The sequence below is a fragment of the Phyllobates terribilis genome, unplaced genomic scaffold, assembly GCF_046119375.1.
Source record: "Phyllobates terribilis strain yellow unplaced genomic scaffold, ASM4611937v1 Scaffold_4__5_contigs__length_816908805, whole genome shotgun sequence".
Lineage (NCBI taxonomy): Eukaryota > Metazoa > Chordata > Amphibia > Anura > Dendrobatidae > Phyllobates > Phyllobates terribilis.
The window spans coordinates 726,576,645-726,597,135 of NW_027362764.1; the positions used below are offsets into that span (position 1 = coordinate 726,576,645).

The window sequence follows — 20,491 nt, forward strand, 5'->3', positions numbered from 1 at the left end:
CCATCTCAGGTGACCAAGACTTTATGGTTTAAACTTGGATGGGGAGGGGTAGAGAAAAATCACAAAAATAAATGGGTTTCACATACCGCGTTACTTGCTTTTTTTTTTTCACTAAACACAGCAAAACCTGATACCAGCATTTTTGCACTTACTCATTGCTTTCTATTGGTGAAAAAAGCTGCAAAAACGCTGAAAGAAATGACATGTTGCAGTTTTCAAAAAAGCAGATTTTTTCCAACCAAGTCAAGAAAAAAAAAAAAACAAGATCTGTGCACGAGATTTCTGAAATCTCATAGCTTTTGCTGGTACTGTAAAACGTAGCTTTTAAATTTACATAAATTGGCATAAAAAAATGCAGCAAAAACGCAATGTGTGAACGTAGCCTAAAGGGGAAGCCTAGTGAAAACAAATTACCTATCCCCAGAATAGGTGATAATTTGCTGATGGGTGAAGGTCCGACCGCTGGGACCAGCACAGATTGGCAGAATAATGAACTTTTAACCCCGATGGGAAACTTTTATCCCCGTTACAATTTGTTGCGGCAATATGCATGTACAACTGCAGCTCTAATCGTTCTCTAAGGGGCTGCCAGATTAAGGCGAGCACGGCCCAACAGGGCATTGTTGGAGCGGCGGTCAGGCATGTGCACAGCAGCTCCACTGTACCAGGGAAAACAGCGCCACGTTGTGCTGATCGCGGCGGTTGAACACCCACCGATCAACAGGTTATTCTGAAGATAAATGTTGTAGAGGTTTTCCTGCCACCTGAAGTATATGTCATTACTACCTGATGACATTGGAGGGGAGTGTCTCACCGGTGGGGCCCCAGATGTGGCCCTTTGTTTTTCTGGAAAGCCCTGCTCCTGATATTGCACACATTACTGTAAACCACCTCCCAAAAATGGCTACTAGATTCCTGGAAAGAGTCCGGCCAAAAAAGCCTAACTTGGTGATAAATGTGTAACCATCAGATGAGTTCTGGTGATGGGCTCCTCATATTGTGCAGAGGTCCCGTCCATACTCCGGGTGAAGCCGCCCTCTCTGCACCCTCTATAGTCACAGCCTGGAGTCTGGGACCGATTTATTCCCATTTCCCGAGAACTTTATGAGACATTAGTAACCAGAATTACACATCATCAGCTGCGGACTGCAATCCGTCACCATGGAAACTCGTCAAGATAATGATTCGCCCGGGAAAATGATGTCTGCATCTAACACTTCCAATCAGCCCCGGGTCACGGGAAACCATGCAGAGGGGGGTGCACAGATATTCCCACCAATTACTTGACCGGGCCCAGTAACAATCACAGTCAGTCTCGTGGGAGGAAATGATTTGGTAAAAAAAAAAAAAAAAAAAGCAAAAAAAAAGTCACCGTAATGAAACCCTGCAGGTGGCAACGAGCGAATGGCTGAACGAAGCCTGTAGTCACTGCGTTGTACTCTGATCTATGGCGATCAAAGGGTTACAAACGTCGCTCTGTACCTTTCTCCTATAATGCCCTCGGCACTAACAAGACCTCTGCTTGCTCTCAGTGGAGACCCCCGTCCTGCCTAAGTCGCACTTTTTCTTGCTCACTCTGCAGATCTGACAGCAAGAAGAAAGCGGCAACGGAAATCAGAATCACCGTCCAAGCGGCAACTCTCTGCCGCCACATCTGTGAGAACAAGCTTTACTGTATCAGTAAAGGGTTAATACCACGCAGACCTAAAAAAAAAAAAATAAATAAAAAAAAATAAAAAAATTAAAATTGGCGTCATTAGAGGGGTTGTCTCACGTTCGCTGCCTTGCCTCCTGGCTTCCTGATTGCCGGGGGCCGGGAGTGGCGGTGCGCTCCTAAATATTAACAGTTTGGGCTGGCAGCATTGCTATGCTGCTGGCCAGAGCGGTGCGCTCTCCAATGCTGCAAGCAGGGGCAGCTTTGCACCGGAGAAGCACAGTGGCAGTAAAGCTAGTCGAGGTCTGTTTTAAATCTGCACTCTATTAAAAAGAGCTTGTAAGCGCTGCACATGCTTGGCCACACTCTAGGACTAAACCTAGTCAACAAGCTGTAAATTAAAAAAAAAAAAAAAAAAAAAAAAAAGACTGCTGAGGAATGGGACCATTTAAAAAAATATATATATTTAAGGATTCTCCGATGTCGGGAGCAGGCGGTCATGTGACCGCAATAAGCAATATGCATACTGCCAGACAAATTCAGACCGGATGTGTCCGCCTCGCTCTATGTACTTGTATTGAGCAAGGCCTCACAAGTCTAGTCGGCAAGTGACTGCATGTCTGCCAATCGCTTACTGTCACACGCGGTATGGCTGTTATCGTACTAACCTATAGAAACTGCAGATCATTTTTAAAACACAATCCATAAAACAATGGTGGAATTGCGTTTTGTGTCACAATTTCACCTCACTTTTACTCACGTTTTTTCAGTACAGTATAAGGTACAGTGTAAATGGAGTTATTTAAAACTACAAAAAAAAATAATCAAGCTCTGATATGGCTTTATGGAAATTAAAAAAAATAAATAAATAAAATAAAATAAAAGTTTGAAAAAAATGTTTTGACTCTAGGAAGATGGAGAGGACAAGATTAAAAGTGCAAAAATGAAAAATTATCCATTCATGAAGGTGTTAAATTGTCGCCCATTGAGCTGTAGGGTAGCCGCCTCTTACGTTCCTTCTGGGAGGCCTCACTTGCAGAACTCTGGATAATTCTACCAAGGACCAAGTGATAGAAAACAGTCAGTGGTCCTTTACTGCCACCTGGTGATAAAAAATGAGTACTGCTGCTGGTCACTGGAAAACCTTTATGCTACAGTAACAAAAAAAAAAAAAAAAAAAAAAAATCTATCTTCTAGAAAAAGGGCATTACAGGAGAACAAGGCAGTTAAATAAAATTCATTGAAGGAAAGTAATAATAGTAAAAAATATGACTATTAATTTCTTCATCTAAAAATGGAAAACAATAGCACAGATTTGTCCTATCCTGAAGCTTTATCAAGTACAGAAAGGAAGGACAGTTTGCAAAGTTGTCGTGTTTTTTTTTTTTTTTTTTTTTCAGAAACAATGGATCAATTAAAAAAATAAAGATAACCATGTATACATAGATGAGCTCTCACATGGCAGAGTCTCGTGTAAGAACCAAAATTTCCCGCAGGGGGGATCTGCATTCAACTCAACAGTCCCCTGGATGCCAGTGAGGTTGTGTAGTTCGAGATCAGGATAGCCACGTCCCGTCCAGATGATAAGGGGTTCAGCCATGAATGCCGGACGTGTATTTACCCATAGAATTCCCTGCAGTTTATGTACAGTCATGGCCAAAAATGTTGGCACCCTTGAATCTGTTCCAGAAAATGAAGTATTTCTCCTACAAAAGTATTACAATGACATGTTTTGTTATACACTTGTGTGTATTGGAACACAAAAAAAAAAAAAAAAAACAGAAAAAAAAGGCAAATTAGACATAATTTCACAATAAACCCCAAAAATGGGCCGGATAAAATTGTTGGCTTAATAACAACTTAATATCTGGTTGCACACTACTTGAAAAAAAATAACTGCAGTAAATACCTTCCTATAACCATCAACGAGCTTCTTACTCCTCCTCTCAACTGGAATTTTAGAGCAAACAGCTCCAGGTCTCTCCTATGTGAAGGCGTCTGCTCCCAACGGCCATTGTAAGATCTCTCCACAGGTGATAAACGGGATTTAGATCTGGACTCGTTGCTGCCACTTCAGAACTCTCCAGCTCTTTGTTCCATCCATTTCTGGGGGCTTCATGAAGTATGTTTGGAGTCATTGTCCAGCTGGAAGACCCATGACCTAAGGACGAAAACCCAGCTTTCTGACACTGGGCACTACATTGCAACATAAAATCCTTTGGTAATCTTCAGATTTCATGATGCCACACACTCAAAGCACCAAGTGTCAGAGGCAGCAAAACACCCCAAAACATCTTTGAACCTCCACGATATTTGACTGTAGGTATTGTGTTCTTTTCTTTGTAGGCCTTCTTCCCTTTTCGGTAAACAGTAGAATGATGTGCTTCACCAAAAAACCCTATCTTTGTCTAATCTGCTCACAAAACGCTTTGAAGGATTTTGGCAAACTGCAGTCTATCTTTTCTATGTCTCTGTGTCAGCAGTGGGGTCCTCCTGGATCTCCTGCCATAGCGTCTCATTTAATTCAAATGTCAATGGATAGTTTGCACTGACACTGATGCACCCTGAGCCTGCAGGACAGCTTGAATTTCTTTGGAACTTGATTGGGGCTGCTTATCCACCATCTGGACTGCTGCGTTGCAACTTTGCACTCATTTTTCTCTGCTGTTCAGAGAGAGTAGCAACAGTGCCACGTGTTGTAAATTTCTTGATTATGTTGCACATAGTGGACAAAGAAACATTAAGATCTCTGGAGATGGACTTGTAACCTTGAGATTGTTGATATTTTTTCAACAATTTTAGTTCTCAAGTCCTCAGAAAGTTCTCTTCTCCATGCTTAGTGTGGCACACACAGACATACAATGCAAGATTGAATCAACTTCTCCCCTTTTTATCTGGTGTAAGGTGTGATTTTCATATTGCCCACACCTGTTACTTGCCACAGGTGAGTTTGAACGAGCATCACATGCTTGAAACAAAGTTGTTTACCTAGAATTTTGGAAAGGTGCTAACAATTTTGCCTTGCCCATTTTTGGGGGTTGTGTGTGGTATTATATCCAAATTAACTTCTTTTCTTTTTTTGTTGTATTTCTCACAGGACGGGGCACTGCTAGGTACATTGTTCCCATAAATTAAAGGAGGTTGTACTAGGTTAGAAAAAGCATGGCGGCATTCAAAACAGAGCTTGTCCCCAGATTGTATGAAGTTCTGCAGCTCAGCCTCATACAATTGAGCAGAGCAGGAATACCAAACACGACACTCAGAGAGGAAAAAAAAAAGCAGTGGTGTTTTTCCAATCCTATGCATCCCTGTAGGCCAGTGATGGAGAGCCTATAGCATGTCTGCCAAAGGGGGCACTGAGAGCCCTCTCTGAGGGGATGTGCCCCGCTGTCCCAGGACTAGGAATTTTTTTCCAGCCCCAGGGCAGTTCCCCAGGGACAGCCCTGTAATATCTTCTTGCGCTGCAAGCTTGCAGCGTTCACAGAACACTCTGGCACATGCAATTATGAATTACATCCTGACGCGGCCAGTGCCAGGACGTACTCACTGGGCGCAGCTATCGTGCAATGCACTCCCATCCCCAAAGGAAGACTGCAATGCGAGCCCCGGCGTCTCCTACGCGACGCATGTGCGCCAGCCCCGGCGTCTCCTATGTGATATATATGTTACAATTCAAGCATTTTCTTTGTGACGTATATGCCCCAACCCCAGTATTTTCTATGTGCTCTATATGTTACAGCCCCAGTATTTTCTATGTGCTCTATATGTTACAGCCCCAGTATTTTCTATGTGCTGTATGTGCCCCAGCCCCACAGTATCCTATGTAATGTATATACACCAGCCCCTGTGTCTCCTAGGTAATGTACATGCACCAGTCCTATTTGAGTAGTGATGAATTTCCCAATGTGATGAGATAGGTGTTAGAACCCTCCTGTTTGTTTCTGTTTCTATCTTGTGTTTTGCGGTCACGTGACCATCTTCCTATATATTCCAGCTCCGCCCTTCTGGCCTTCCTGGACTTCAGTGTTGTTTTGACTGTCTCTCTAGCCAGGTGCTTTTGTGCCTATCTATCTCTAGTTTGCTTGGTCCTCTGGACCTCTAGTACTTTTTGTCTGTTTTGTCTTTTGCTCTGCAACAACTTTTGTTAGGAGGTGTCCCTTTTTTGTCCCAGTCCTTAGTTCTTTTAGGGACCCCTCCCTTATATCTATAGGTCTCTGTTCAGACTAGCCGAGGACGAAGGCGGGTCAGTTCACAAGGAACTGGTCGCCCGCTACAATGTAGGGACTCCGCTTAGTCTTACTGTAGGGATAGCTCTCCCCTTCTTTCCCTAGTTTATGTTGCAGATCATAACAGTAAGTCCAGCCAAAACAAAAAAAAAAACTTTAAGGAAAGAAATCCGGGGATCAGTATGGTTTCTGTTCAAGATTTGGCTCAACGCCTGCAGGGATTGTCTCTGGAGGTGTCCGAGCTCCGGCAACACGTGAGTAGCTGTCCTGGAGCGCATTTTGTGGAACCGAAGGTAGGACTCCCTGATATTTTTAATGGTAAACAACAAGATTTTTTTCCCTTTAAAAATGCTTGTTTATTATATTTTCGTTTGAGACCCAGGTCCTCTTGTAATGAATCACAGCGCATTGGGTTTATCATGTCACTTTTGCGCAAGGAACCACAGGGGTGGGCCTTTTCTCTCCAACCTAATGATCCGTGTTTTAGGTCAGTGGAGGATTTTTTTTCTGCTATGGGGTTGTTGTATGACGATCCTGATCGAGTCTCATCTGCTGAGACAGAACTGAGACGTTTGAATCAGGGGTCAGGTGATGTTGAAAATTATTGTACACACTTCAGAAGGTGGTCCTCAGAAGTGAAATGGAATGATTCGGCGTTAAAATGTTTTTTTCTTGCTGGTCTAAGTGAAAGGCAACCTATATATGTGACACATCAACTATATTGTTAAAATAAATAACGTTTATTGAATAGATATGATAAAATATACATGGCAGGATAAAAATGGGGAAAGGATAACACAATAAAGAGGTTACTGGGTAAGACAGTACTTAGTATATGATGGATACATTATATGCTCAATCACTATACGGCCTTCAGTTCTTTCGCCTGACGATTCCTTGTCATTTGGTTGTTTTTCAGGGCTGGTTTCCTATGGCATCTCCTTCGTTCTCCTTCAATCAAATCATCACATCCATATTTCCAAATATTGGTTTATATGTCATTAGAACTATATCAGTATGGTATCATACCATTATATATTTATATGATGGAGTATATATCAATTTATAGTGACATTATGTCTTTTTGACTCATTTATATTTTATATATCAACTTGCCTTATGTATTTTCTATGTATCAATATTTATTAATGTTTTTTCTATTATTAGTCCTTTCTTGATATATCTGTATATATCTATTATATATGGTATTTTCCCATGTGAAAACGTATTTTCTGTCCAAACACCCACATACCTTGATTGCTATTTTCATACATGGCTGTCTGCTCTCCTCACATTGATATCCATTTTCACATTACATCTTCTCACACTGTTCTCTATTCACCATTCATTCCTCTTCCATCGTCATTACACTCCTTATCAGTTCAGCATCATCACTTACATATATATGCACTCATACATATCCCTGTTCAGCACACTTCACATTCTTCATTTCTTATACCACTGGTTTTTCATCATACTTTCTCACATTTCACATCACCTTTTACACTCATATCTACACCTTTTCACATTTTTGCATTTTCATCTCTTTATCCTGATGACTCCCATCCCCATCGTCACACTGGCACTCTTTATCACGTATGCGTTCCACCGTGGAACGCACTCCCTGTTTTCACTCCCTTCACATGACGTTTATCACATCACTTCCGGTTTGCGTTCCACGCTGACACGCACGCCGGCACCTCGCTCCCCTGCCTGCTCTGCGCTCCTAGGAGTCGCAGCTCAGAGCGGGGCAGCGGTGCACGGCACAATACACATGGCGCCATGTTTTAAAATTATATACATAATTCAATTAGTCTATACATCGCTCATTGGTCCGGCCCCCTATAAATATCATCCATTTCTTCTCTGACATCACATCCTCGTCAAAGCCCCCTGGCGAAAAGCGCGTTGGATTTGGCTATCTGGGTTAGTACAAACTTTATTATTATTGCATCTTCTGTCTCTGTATACCTTATTTATTTATTCATTCATGATGTAGCACTTTTTATTCTCATTCTCCGAGTCCATTATCAGCACTACGCACTCTATTGTGGACTTCATTTAAACACAGGTTTCATATACATTGTTCCATCTGGTATATAGTGATTGAGCATATAATGTATCCATCATATACTAAGTACTGTCTTACCCAGTAACCTCTTTATTGTGTTATCCTTTCCCCATTTTTATCCTGCCATGTATATTTTATCATATCTATTCAATAAACATTATTTATTTTAACAATATAGTTGATGTGTCACATATATAGGTTGTCTCTGATATAGACACATTTACGCTTGAGTATATTTATATATAGTCCTTATATTTGGTCTAAGTGAAAGGGTTAAGGATCTGCTGATTGAATTTCCTGCAGCTGAGACCTTGCAAGAAGCCATGCAATTAGCTATACGGGTGGACAGGAGACTGCGTGCCAGGGTTTATGATGAAAAGATTCCTACAAAGGCAGCTCCTAGTACCCAGAGGGTCTGCTCGGATGGCGGAGAACCGATGGAGGTTGGGGCGATGTCACTCCGCTCTCAGGAAAGAGACCGCAGGTTTTCCAAGGGATTGTGTTTTTATTGTGGTAAATCTGACCATTTGATTAATAACTGTGAGCTTCGTTTAAGTAAACAAAAAAAAAAAAAAGGTCAGTTACGCCCGTATTGCTTGTTTGAGCTCTAAGGGAGTATTTCTTTCAGGGAGTACCTCATTGCAGGAAGATTTGATTGAATTTCAGGTATTTGTGGATTGTGGTTCAACACTTAATGTGATTTATAAAGGGTTTTTGGAAAAACTTAAATTGGAATCCAAACCTTTGTCATCACCTATTTCTGCTATTGCAATTGATAACACTCCTTTGAAATGTATTACTCACAAGGTTGCTGCATTTCCTTTCACTATCAATGGCATTCACCAAGAAAATTTGGATTTGGTGGTATTAAATAATTTGCCCTCTCCAGTTGTTCTAGGATTGCCTTGGTTAAAACTGCACAATCCTTTACTGGACTGGTCTACTAATGAGATTAAGTCTTGGAGTCCTAAGTGCTATGATAAATGTTGTAATGGTCGCATTGCGGCTGTGAAAAAAGGGGAATTACCTGTACTTATTCAGGATTTTTGGAAGGTTTTTTCAGAGGAGGAGTCGCAAATTCTACCTCCTCATAGGGACTATGATTGCGCCATTGAGTTTGTTCCTGGAACTACTCTTCCCAAGAGTCGCTTAATTAATCTGACTATACCTGAAAGAAAGGCCTTGGAGGAGTACATACAGACTAGCCTGGCTGCTGGTCACATTAGACCTTCTAAGTCACATGTGGCTGTTGAATTTTTCTTTGTTAAAAAAAAAAGACGGCGGGTTAAGTCCATGTCTGGATTTTCGTGAAATTAATAAGATTACCGTACGCAATTCCTACCCATTGCTGTTAATTCCTGACTGGTTTAACCAGTTAGTGGGGGCCAAGTGGTTCTCTAAAATTGATCTCCGGGGGGCATACAATTTGTTACGAGTGAAGGAGGGTGATGAATGGAAAATTTGAGAATCTGGTGATGCCTTTTGGTCTTACCAAAGGTCCCGCGTTTTTTAAGAACCTTATTAATGACATCCTGAGACCTTTGATTGGCAAGAATGTGGTTGTGTATTTGGATGACATTCTGATTTATTCACCTGATCTGGAGTCCCATTGGCAGAGTGTACGTGAAGTTTTGCAGTTATTGAGTGATAATTCACTCTTTGCTAAGCTGAAAAAATGTGAGTTCGCTGTGCAGAGAATTAGTTTTTTGGGCTACATTATCTCCAGTGAGGGCTTTGAGATGGACCCGGTGAAGGTTCAGGCTGTGCAGGAATGGCCTAGGCCTATTGGTTTGAAATCAATACAGAGATTTTTGGGTTTCGCCAATTATTACAGAAAATTCATTAAGAATTTTTCTAGAATTGTTAAGCCGCTGACCGATCTCACCAGGAAAGGTGCGAATATGGCCCAGTGGCCTACTGAGGCCATTGAAGCTTTTGTGTATCTCAAGGAGAGGTTCAGTTCTGCCCCTATCCTTATGCAGACTGATGAGACCAAGCCTTTTTTGGTTGAGGTTGATGCAGTTTTGTCTCTGGAGAACAAGGATGGAGTACATCCCTGTGCCTTTTTTTAAAAAAAAATTTTCAGAAACCGAACTTAATTACGATGTTGGTAATCGGGAATTGCTGGCTATTAAACTTGCGTTTGAACACTGGCGTTATTTCTTGGAAGGCGCTAAATTTCCTGTTCAGGTTTTCACAGATCATAAGAATTTGATCTATCTGGATGCTGCCAAGCGCTTGAATGCCCGTCAAGCTAGGTGGGCACTTTGTTTTTCTCGGTTTCATTTTTCTGTTACCTATATCCCGGGTACTAAGAATGTTAAAGCTGATGCTTTATCTCGCAGCTTTTCTCCCATGGTTGGTACCGAGGAGGAGGAGAGCATTTTACAGGAAGGAGTTGTGGTAGCAGCATTGGACTCCGTTTTGGAAGATGGGATTCTGAAAGCCCAGGAGGATGCCCCATCTAACACTCCCCATGGGAGGTTGTTTGTGCCTAGAACCTTTAGGAGAGAGTTGTTTCAGGAGTGTCATGAGTCTCGGTTGGCAGGTCATCCAGGAATTTCTGAGACTAAGAGACTTATCAGTCGCAGTTTTTGGTGGCCTGGGTGGCAGAAGGAAGTCATCAAGTGGGTGCGTCAATGTACTGTGTGTGCTAGGTCAAAGGCTTCACATGCTCCTGCTGCGGGGTTGCTTTGCCCTCTGGTGGTTCCTAGTGCGCCTTGGATGCATCTGGCAATGGATTTTATTACTGACCTTCCTGTGTCCGAGGGTTTCACTGTCATCTGGGTGGTCGTGGACCGGTTTAGTAAGATGTGTCATTTGGTTCCATTCATTAAGTTGCCCTGCGCCAAGATACTCGCTAAGGCGTTTGTTAAGGAAATTGTCAGGCTCCATGGCGTTCCCACGGATATTGTTTCTGATAGAGGACCTCAGCTTGTGGTTCGCTTTTGGCGTGCTTTTTGTGATAGGTTGGGAGTCCATTTGTCATTTTCGTCTGGTTATCATCCTGAGTCTAATGGACAGACTGAAAGAAAGAACCAGGATGTTGAACAGTTCTTGCGTTGTTTTGTGGCAGACAATCAAGAGGGGTGGTCTGAGTTTCTGCCTCTCGCAGAATTTGCTCTTAACAATCATACATCCTCCTCTGCTGGGTGTTCTCCTTTTTTTGTTGTACTGGGAGACATCCGCCTTTTGGTTCTTTCCCCAAATAGGGGTCGGCGATGCCGGAGGAGGAGAATTTTTCCGGTGATTTGGAGAGCGTTTGGACTAATGTACGTTGCAACCTTTAAGAGGCTAACAAGAAGTCCAAGAAGTATTTTAACAGGAAATGTAAGGAGGTTTTGGTTACTGTGGGTGACATGGTTTGGTTGTCCTCGAAGAACCTGCGGTTGAGGATTCCCTCTAAAAAACTGGGTCCGAAGTTTGTGGGTCCATTTAAGGTGCTTCAGGTTGTTAACCCGTCTGCTGTTAGGTTGGAGGTTCCCTCCTGCTGGAAGATTAATCCTGTTTTCACGTTTCCTTGTTGAAAAAAGCTGACGTTTCTAATAGGGACGCAACTCTCACAGTTCCTCCTTTGGTGGAAGACGGCGAATATGAAATTTCTCGTATCCTGAATTCTAGATGGCATAGAGGGAAATTACAGTATCTCGTCGCTTGGAAAGGTTTCGGTCCCGAGGATAACTCCTGGGTAAGGACGGATGATGTCTCTGTCCCTAGACTTGTCAGAGCTTTCCACAGGAGATTTCCGGATAGGCCTGGGCCTGGAGGATCCGGAGGATCCTCATAAAAGAGGGGGTACTGTTAGAAACAAAAACAAACAGGAGGGTTCTATCTTGTGTTTTGCGGTCACGTGACCAGCTGCCTATATATTCCAGCTCCGCCCTTCTGGCCTTGCTGGACTTCAGTGTTGTTTTGACTGTCTTTCTAGCCAGGCACTTTTGTGCCTATCTATCTCTAGTTTGCTTGGTCCTTTGGGACCACTAGTACTTTTGTCAGTTTATCTTTTGCTCTGCAAGAACTTCCCACGTCCCTGATCTTCTGCAGCTTGATCCGCAGAGCATCTGTGCAGAGACAACTGTCAAAGTGCTGGGGCAGCTCCCTGTATAGTAAGCAGTGACTGTAGCCAAGCCCGGTACTCCTTTATGGATGAAGTGTCTCTCAGGAGGGAAAAAAAAAAAGGTAATTTTCTCTTCGTAGCAGCGCCTTTGGTAGAGCAGCCGGGCAGATTTACAATGCCATTTACCTGCATATTAACCCTCTATCTGCAAGTTAAGAGCTTTTAGGGACATGACAGGTTCCCTTTGCAACAGCAGGTTAAGCCACTGGCAGGCCCAGCATTGTTTTAATGCATTCATTTTGGTGTTTTTCTGCAAGAACAAATAAAATAAAAAGCAGAAAACAGTGAAGAGAACAAGTGCAGATTTTAGATGCAGAAATTATGCGGAATTCAGTTTTGAAATCCGCATGTAAAATTTGCACAAAATACATGATGTGCGAAACCGACCCTAAAGGGTCACTCACTGCATCACCTGCCAAATGTGCAGTCAGCAGAAGGATATGTATTGTCAGAAGGCGGCGGGTCAGTTACCAGTCAGATGTGCTTTGGTGGGCACCATCAGACAGTGGAGGATGAGAGGGCAACAGCTTCAGGCGCCCCGGTCCGCAGGGTCAGACGGGGGCTCCCCCGCTTCCCAGGGTCAGACGAGGGCTCCCCCGCTTCCCAGGGTCAGACGAGGGCTCCCCCGCTTCCCAGGGTCAGACGAGGGCTCCCCCGCTTCCCAGGGTCAGACGAGGGCTCCCCCGCTTCCCGGGGTCAGACGAGGGCTCCCCCGCTTCCCGGGGTCAGACGAGGGCTCCCCCGCTTCCCGGGGTCAGACGAGGGCTCCCCCGCTTCCCGGGGTCAGACGAGGGCTCCCCCGCTTCCCGGGGTCAGACGAGGGCTCCCCCGCTTCCCGGGGTCAGACGAGGGCTCCCCCGCTTCCCGGGGTCAGACGAGGGCTCCCCCGCTTCCCAGGGTCAGACGAGGGCTCCCCCGCTTCCCAGGGTCAGACGAGGGCTCCCCCGCTTCCCGGGGTCTGACGAGGGCTCCCCCGCTTCCCAGGGTCAGACGAGGGCTCCCCCGCTTCCAGGGGTCTGACGAGGGCTCCCCCGCTTCGCAGGGTCAGACGAGGGCTCCCCCGCTTCGCAGGGTCAGACGAGGGCTCCCCCGCTTCGCAGGGTCAGACGAGGGCTCCCCCGCTTCCCAGGGTCAGACGAGGGCTCCCCCGCTTCCCAGGGTCAGACGAGGGCTCCCCCGCTTCGCAGGGTCAGACGCCGGCGCACCGCTTCGCAGGGTCAGATGCCCCAGTCGCTCTACAACCAGGTGATGTGGAGCTGTCAGGTGACAGGTGGGCTGCACCGGGGATATCTGACACTTTTTGGTCATTCACACATTGCAGCTTCAGCAGAATCCAGGTCCCCACAGTCTCCAGTATGAGTGGGTGCTGCTCAGCCCTGAGCCTGTCAGCAGGATGTCACACGTGTCCGCGCTCACTCACCGGCATCCAGCTCCACTCCGTAACATGGAAGCGGCTCCAGAGACAACTTGTAGCTCTCAAACTTGGGGTCCAGCAGGAGCCGGTTCACCCGCAGGGAGCAGTTGGCTGCGTCCATGATAATATCCCTGTCTGCCCCGTCACCAGCCTGAGGAACACGGAACCTTTACACCACATTTACTGCGGCCGCAACCGGAAGCGCCTCATTACATGCAGGACCACAGTAACTAAGCATGGCGGGAAATGTAGTTTTTGTTGTTTTTTTTAAAACGTCCTGTTTCTTTATAACTATTCCCATTACTATGTGGGATGGAAAGATTGTATATATCTTCCATTAGTCAGAGCAATAGACTTTTTTTGCGTTCCTGCTGCGGACGAAACATGTGTACGGTCATGTGACTAGAGCGACGTCCGGGGACGTAATACGCCGCTTTAGATCTGGTTGCCAAGCAACTGGAGGGGACTTCCGGCTGGCGGACTTGGCGGTGAGTTGGTGTGAGGAGTGTGTGCAGTAATATGTGATGTATTAGTGATGAGGGGACGGTGGGGTCTGTGAGCACCGAAGAAAACCGCTGCCATGTGCGCTGTTCAGACGGGGCGGCTTTGTGGCAGAGAATCGTTTACGCAGCGTGAATCAGTCTTACTGGTTCCCTTTAAATCAGTCTTTTTCCAAATTAAAGGGAACCTGCCGTGTCCCCAAGTATTATTAACCCGCAGCTGTAGGGTTAATCTATAGGTTTTCCTCTACTATGTGTAGTGGGCAGAGCGATGTAAACCTTGGAAGTAAGGCTTTCCTCAAATACCTTGCGCTTCCAAATCTGCCTGTGAGCGGTGCTATTGCAGTCCCATCACGTGACCCCTGGCCGCAGCCGCCTCTGATGTCCGGTGAGGTCACGGGCGTCACCGTGGGCGGACCACACGTCCCAGCCCAGCAGCTCTTTAATAGCGTCCCACTGCTGTTTGGCTGCCGCAGTGAAAGTGCTGCATTGCTTCGTTCCTCCAGGGAGCCGCCGGCTTTCAGTCACTGAGGTGCGTTGGCGCAGCTACCGTCACCGCTCACGGCAGTGCTCGCCCCCGCGCTGTGACCGCTCGCTCTGCGCGCTTCTTTCGCCGTCACTGACCGGTGACTGCAGCCGCTCCGGTCTCGACTCTGACTGAAAGCCGGCGGCTCCTGGGAGGAATAAAGTTCATTTTCTTACTTTCAGTGATGAGGCCGGACTGTTGTAACACCATTACCTTACAGATTAACCCTATATCTGCCGGGTAATTACGACAAGTTCCCTGTAAAGGGTTATTCCGTAAATCACAATATGATCTTCTAATACTGTACATAGGTAGTTATTTATTGGTACCAGTTTATACTGCCATGCCACGTTCTCCACGTACCACTCATTTAAAGCACCACTCCAATGATTTGTTTGTGTTTTTTCAGCGCTGGAGTGGTGCTCTAAGTGTAAGCCCCCTGCCCCCAGTGATATACTCACCTTCCGGTGTCTTCCATGGTTTTCCGCACCTTTCTTGTAAACGCAGCCGGTAATCAGAAACTCTGCTCACAATGTCTCAATACAAGTCTATGAGACTCAGAGCAAGGCCGGAAAGAGGCTGTCATAGACTTGTATTGAAAAGTGACCACCTCCGGCAGGTACTAGAGCGTGCCGCCAGGTCACTTTTTTCACAGGAGAAACCGATGGGGAAACCAATCAAGGCAGCAGGGTATTTGCCGTATATTTAAAGCACCAATCCAGCTGTGCAATAAAAAAATAATGCTGGAGTGGTGCTTTAAGGATGCCCCTCCAGCTGCCATTCCCACTGTCCTGCTGTGGTACCAGTGCTCCTGGCCATCTCACGCTCAGGGAGTGCAGCCTGTCTCGGCATCCAGCACTGGCATTATCTCTTCTAGCTCCAGGTAATCCTCTGCAGAGCAGCTTTTGCAGTTTTTCATCACAAGCTATTAGCTGCAGGCAATAAACGCTTGTGTCAGCTCTGCAGTGCTGCATTGTGCCGGTGGTGTGAAGCGCAGGATGAGCTCTGCTTGGAAACCAGCTAGCAGATCAATAATGTAATAACACAGGCAGCTATCTTATTATAAAAGGTAAACTAGGTCAGGCAGCCTCCTGCACAGGACCATACACTGCACAGAAGAATAGTGTAGTCTGATCATAGATTAACTTGATGATATGTCACAAATCCATGGTGAATGCAGCTGAGCAGAGCTGTGCTGGAAGCCTGTGCTATATTACACATTTATCAGTCAGCTGGCATCCAAACATCAAAGAAGCCCTCCCGTGATTTTTTTTTTTTTTGCTAAATCTTTGTATATAGTGTAGTGTGAGCGTATTAATATACTCATCTACCGACATCTCCGGCATCCAGCGCCGTTCTTCTCTTAGTGAGGTCACCACTCAGCAGCATCTCCGGGTCACGCTGCGCTCTGTGTGACTCAGAAGTGGCTTTTACAGTGTAAGTCCATGGAGCATCAGAACAAGGCTCCTTAGGCTTTCATTGTAAAACAGACGTCCGGCTCACACACAGAGTGCGCCAGGTAGTCTGAAGAGCGGTGACTTCACTGAGAAGAGGATCAAAATGGCGCGGGATCACGGAGAAGACGGCGGTGGGTGAGTATATTACTACACTACATTACATGCACATATACACAAACACATAATGAAAAATAATATTCATAGATGTGCTTCTTTAACTTTTAAACTAGCCCAACTTTTTTAACTAGCCCCATTTGAAAAATTGGGCTAGTTAGGAGCACACAAGGAAGGGAGGGGCCTGCAGCACTAAGGTAGCACACACACACACACACACACACACACACACACACACACACACACACACACACACACACCTCAAAAAAATAAAGGGAACACTCAAAATAACACATCCTAGATCTGAATGAATGAAATATTCTCATTGAATACTTTGTTCTGTAAAATGTTGAATGTGCTGACAACAAAATCACACAAAAATCATCAATGGAAATCAAATTTATTAACCAATGGAGGCCTGGATTTGGAGTCACCCCCAAAATTAAAGTGGAAAAACACACTACAGGCTGATCCAACTTTGATGTAATGTCCTTAAAACAGGTGAAAATGAGGCTCAGTATTGTGTGTGGCCTCCACGTGCCTGTATGACCTCCCTACAACGCCTGGGCATGCTCCTGATGAGGTTGCAGATGGTCCCCTGTGGGATCTCCTCCCAGACCTGGACTAAAGCATCCACCAACTCCTGGACAGTCTGTGGTGCAACGTGACGTTGGTGGATGGAGCGAGACATGATGTCCCAGATGTGCTCAATCGGATTCAGGTCTGGGGAAATGGGCGGGCCAGTCCATAGCTTCAATGCCTTCATCTTGCAGGAACTGCTGACACACTCCAGCCACATGAGGTCTGACATTGTCCTGCATCAGGAGGAACCCAGGGCCAACCGCACCAGCATATGGTCTCACAAGGGGTCTGAGGATCTCATCTCGGTACCTAATGGCAGTCAGGCTACCTCTGGCGAGCACATGGAGGGCTGTACGGCCCTCCAAAGAAATGCCACCCCACACCATTAATGACCCACTGCCAAACTGGTCATGCTGAAGATTGTTGCAGACAGCAGATCGCTCTCCACCGCGTCTCCAGACTCTGTCACATGTGCTCAGTGTGAACCTGCTTTCATCTGTGAAGAGCACGGGGCGCCAGTGGCGACTTTGCCAATCCTGGTGTTCTGTGGCAAATGCAAAGCGTCCTGCACGGTTTCGGGCTGTGAGCACAACCCCCATCTGTGGACGTCGGGCCCTCATACCACCCTCATGGAGTCGGTTTCTAACAGTTTGTGCAGACACATGCACATTTGTGGCCTGCTGGAGGTCATTTTGCAGGGCTCTGGCAGTGCTACTCCTGTTCCTCCTTGCACAAAGGCGGAGGTAGCGGTCCTGCTGCTGGGTTGTTGCCCTCCTACGGCCCCCTCCATGTCTCCTGGTAGCACCTCCAGCCACTGGACACTATGCTGACAGACACAGCAAACCTTCTTGCCACAGCTCGCATTGATGTGCCATCCTGGATGAGCTGCACTACCTGAGCAACTTCTGTGGGTTGTAGAGTCCATCTCATTCTACCACGAGTGTGAAAGCACAACCAACATTCAAAAGTGACCAAAACATCAGCCAGAAAGCATTGGTACTGAGATGTGGTCTGTGGTCCCCACCTGCAGATCCACTCCTTTATTGAGTGTGTCTTGATAATTGCCAATAATTTCCATCTATTGTCTATTCCATTTGCACAACAGCATGTGAAATTGATTGTCAATCAGTTTTGCTTCCTAAGTGGACAGTTTGATTTTGCATTAGTTTGATTTACTTGGAGTTATTTTCTGTTGTTTAAGTGTTCCCTTTATTTTTTTGAGCAGTGTATATACACAGTACAGACCAAAAGTTTGGACACACCTCATTTAAAGATTTTTCTGTATTTTCATGACTTTGAAAATTGTACATTCACACTGAAGGCATCAAAACTATGAATTAACACATGTGGAATTATATACTTAACAAAAAAGTGTGAAACAACTGAAAATATGTCTTATATTCTAGGTTCTTCAAAGTAGCCACCTTTTGCTTTGATGACTGCTTTGCACACTCTTGGCATTCTCTTGATGAGCTTCAAGAGGTAGTTACCGGAAATGGTTTTCACTTCACAGGTGTGCCCTGTCAGGTTTAATAAGTGGGATTTCTTTCCTTATAAATGGGGTTGGGATCATCAGTTGTGTTGTGCAGAAGTCTGGTGGATACACAGCTGATAGTCCTATTGAATAGACTGTTAGAATTTGTATTATGGCAAGAAAAAAGCAGCTAAGTAAAGAAAAACGAGTGGCCATCATTACTTTAAGAAATGAAGGTCAGTCAGTCCGAAAAATTCGACAAACTTTGAATGTGTCCCCAAGTGCAATTGCAAAAACCATCAAGCGCTACAAAGAAACTGGCTCACATGAGGACCGCCCCAGGAAAGGAAGACCAAGAGTCACCTCTTCTTCTGAGGATAAGTTTATCCGAGTCACCAGCCTCAGAAATCGCAGGTTAACAGCAGCTCAGATTAGAGACCAGGTCAATGCCACACAGAGTTCTAGCAGCAGACACATCTCTTCAACAACTGTTAAGAGGAGACTTTGTGCAGCAGGCCTTCATGGTAAAATAGCTGCTAGGAAACCACTGCTAAGGACCGGCAACAAGCAAAACAGAGTTGTTTGGGCTAAAGAACACAAGGAATGGACATTAGACCAGTGGAAATCTGTGATTTAGTCTGATGAGTCCAAATTTGAGATCTTTGGTTCCAACCATCGTGTCTTTGTGCGACGCAGAAAAGGTGAACGGATGGACTCTACATGCCTGGTTCCCACCGTGAAGCATGGAGGAGGAGGTGTGATGGTGTGGGGGTGCTTTGCTGGTGACACTGTTGAGGATTTATTCAAAATTGAAGGCATACTGAAGAGGCATGTCTACCACAGCATCTTGCAGCGGCATGCTATTCCATCCGGTTTGCGTTTAGTTGGACCATCATTTATTTTTCAACAGGACAATGACCCCAAACACACCTCCAGGCTGTGTAAGGGCTATTTGACCAAGAGGGAGAGTGATGGGGTGCTACGCCAGATGACCTGGTCTCCACAGTCACCAGACCTGAACCCAATCGAGATGGTTTGGGGTGAGCTGGACCGCAGAGTGAAGGCAAAAGGCCAACAAGTGCTAAGCATCTCTGGGAACTCCTTCAAGATTGTTGGAAGACCATTTCCGGTGACTACCTCTTGAAGCTCATCAAGAGAATGCCAAGAGTGTGCAAAGCAGTCATCAAAGCAAAAGGTGGCTACTTTTGAAGAACCTAGAATATAAGACATATTTTCAGTTGTTTCACACTTTTTTGTTACGTATATAATTCCACATGTGTTAATTCATAGTTTTGATGCCTTCAGTGTGAATGTACAATTTTCAAAGTCATGAAAATACAGAAAAATCTTTAAATGAGAAGGTGTGTCCAAACGTTTGATCTGTACTGTGTGTGTGTGTATGTATATATATATAATAGAATATCAATCATACTTTTTTTCCCATGTGTGTATTTAGTCAGCCACCAATTGTGCAAGTTCTCCCACTTAAAAAGACGAGAGAGGCCTGTAATTGACATCATAGGTAGACCTCAACTATGAGAGACAAAATGAGAAAACAAATCCTGAAAATCACATTGCCTGATTTGGAAAGAAATTTTGGTGGAAAATAACTATTTTGTCAATTACAAACAAGCAAGATTTCTGTCTCTCACAGACCTGTAACTTCTTCTTTAAGAGGCTCCTGTCTCCTCCACTCATTATCTGTAGTACTGGCACCTGTTTGAACTTGTTATCAGTATAAAAGACACCTGTCCACAACCTCAAACAGTCACACTCTAAACTCCACTATGGTGAATACTGAAGACCAAAGAGCTGTCGAAGGACACCAGAAACAAAATTGTAGCCCTGCACCAGGCTGGGAAGGCTGAATCTGCAATAGGCAAGCAGCTTGGTGTGAAGAAATCAACTGTGGGACAATAATTAGAAAATGAAAGACATACACGACCACTGATAATCTCTCTCGATCTGGGGCTCCACACAAGATCTCATCCTGTGGGGTCAAAATGATCTCAAGAACGGTGAGGTGAGCAAAAATCCTAGAACCACACGGGGGGACCTAGTAAATGACCTGCAGAGAGCTGGGACCAACGTTACACAGGCTACTATCAGTAATACACTACGTTGCTAGGGACTCAGATCCTGCAGTGACAGACGTGTCCCCCTGCTTAAGCCATTACTTGTCCGGGCCCGTCTGAAGTTTGCTAGAGAGCATTTGGATGATCCACAAGAGTATTGGGAGAACGTCATATGGTCAGATGAAACCAAAGTAGAACTGTTTGGTAGAAACACAACTCCGTGTGTTTGGAGGAGAAAGAATGCTGAGTTGCATCCAAAGAGCACCATACCTACTGTGAAG

At 45.1% G+C, this 20,491-nt stretch overlaps 2 protein-coding genes across 3 annotated transcripts in view; one reads left to right on the top strand and one right to left on the bottom strand.

Moving 5' to 3' along the window:
- The window catches only part of NUDCD1 (NudC domain containing 1), a 178,180-nt gene extending 164,495 nt beyond the window's left edge, over nucleotides 1-13,685 (bottom strand). For both annotated transcript variants that reach the window (XM_073679775.1, XM_073679774.1), the window contains exon 1: nucleotides 13,489-13,685. In XM_073679775.1, coding sequence (XP_073535876.1) covers nucleotides 13,489-13,603 — 115 coding nt within the window. In that variant the 5' untranslated portion in view covers nucleotides 13,604-13,685. The remainder of the gene's footprint in view (nucleotides 1-13,488) is intronic.
- A 154-nt stretch (nucleotides 13,686-13,839) lies between these two features.
- Nucleotides 13,840-20,491, top strand: part of ENY2 (ENY2 transcription and export complex 2 subunit) — a 30,267-nt gene continuing 23,615 nt past the window's right edge. The window contains exon 1 of the mRNA XM_073679776.1: nucleotides 13,840-13,970. The gene's annotated coding sequence lies outside the window, so the exon portion shown is untranslated. The remainder of the gene's footprint in view (nucleotides 13,971-20,491) is intronic.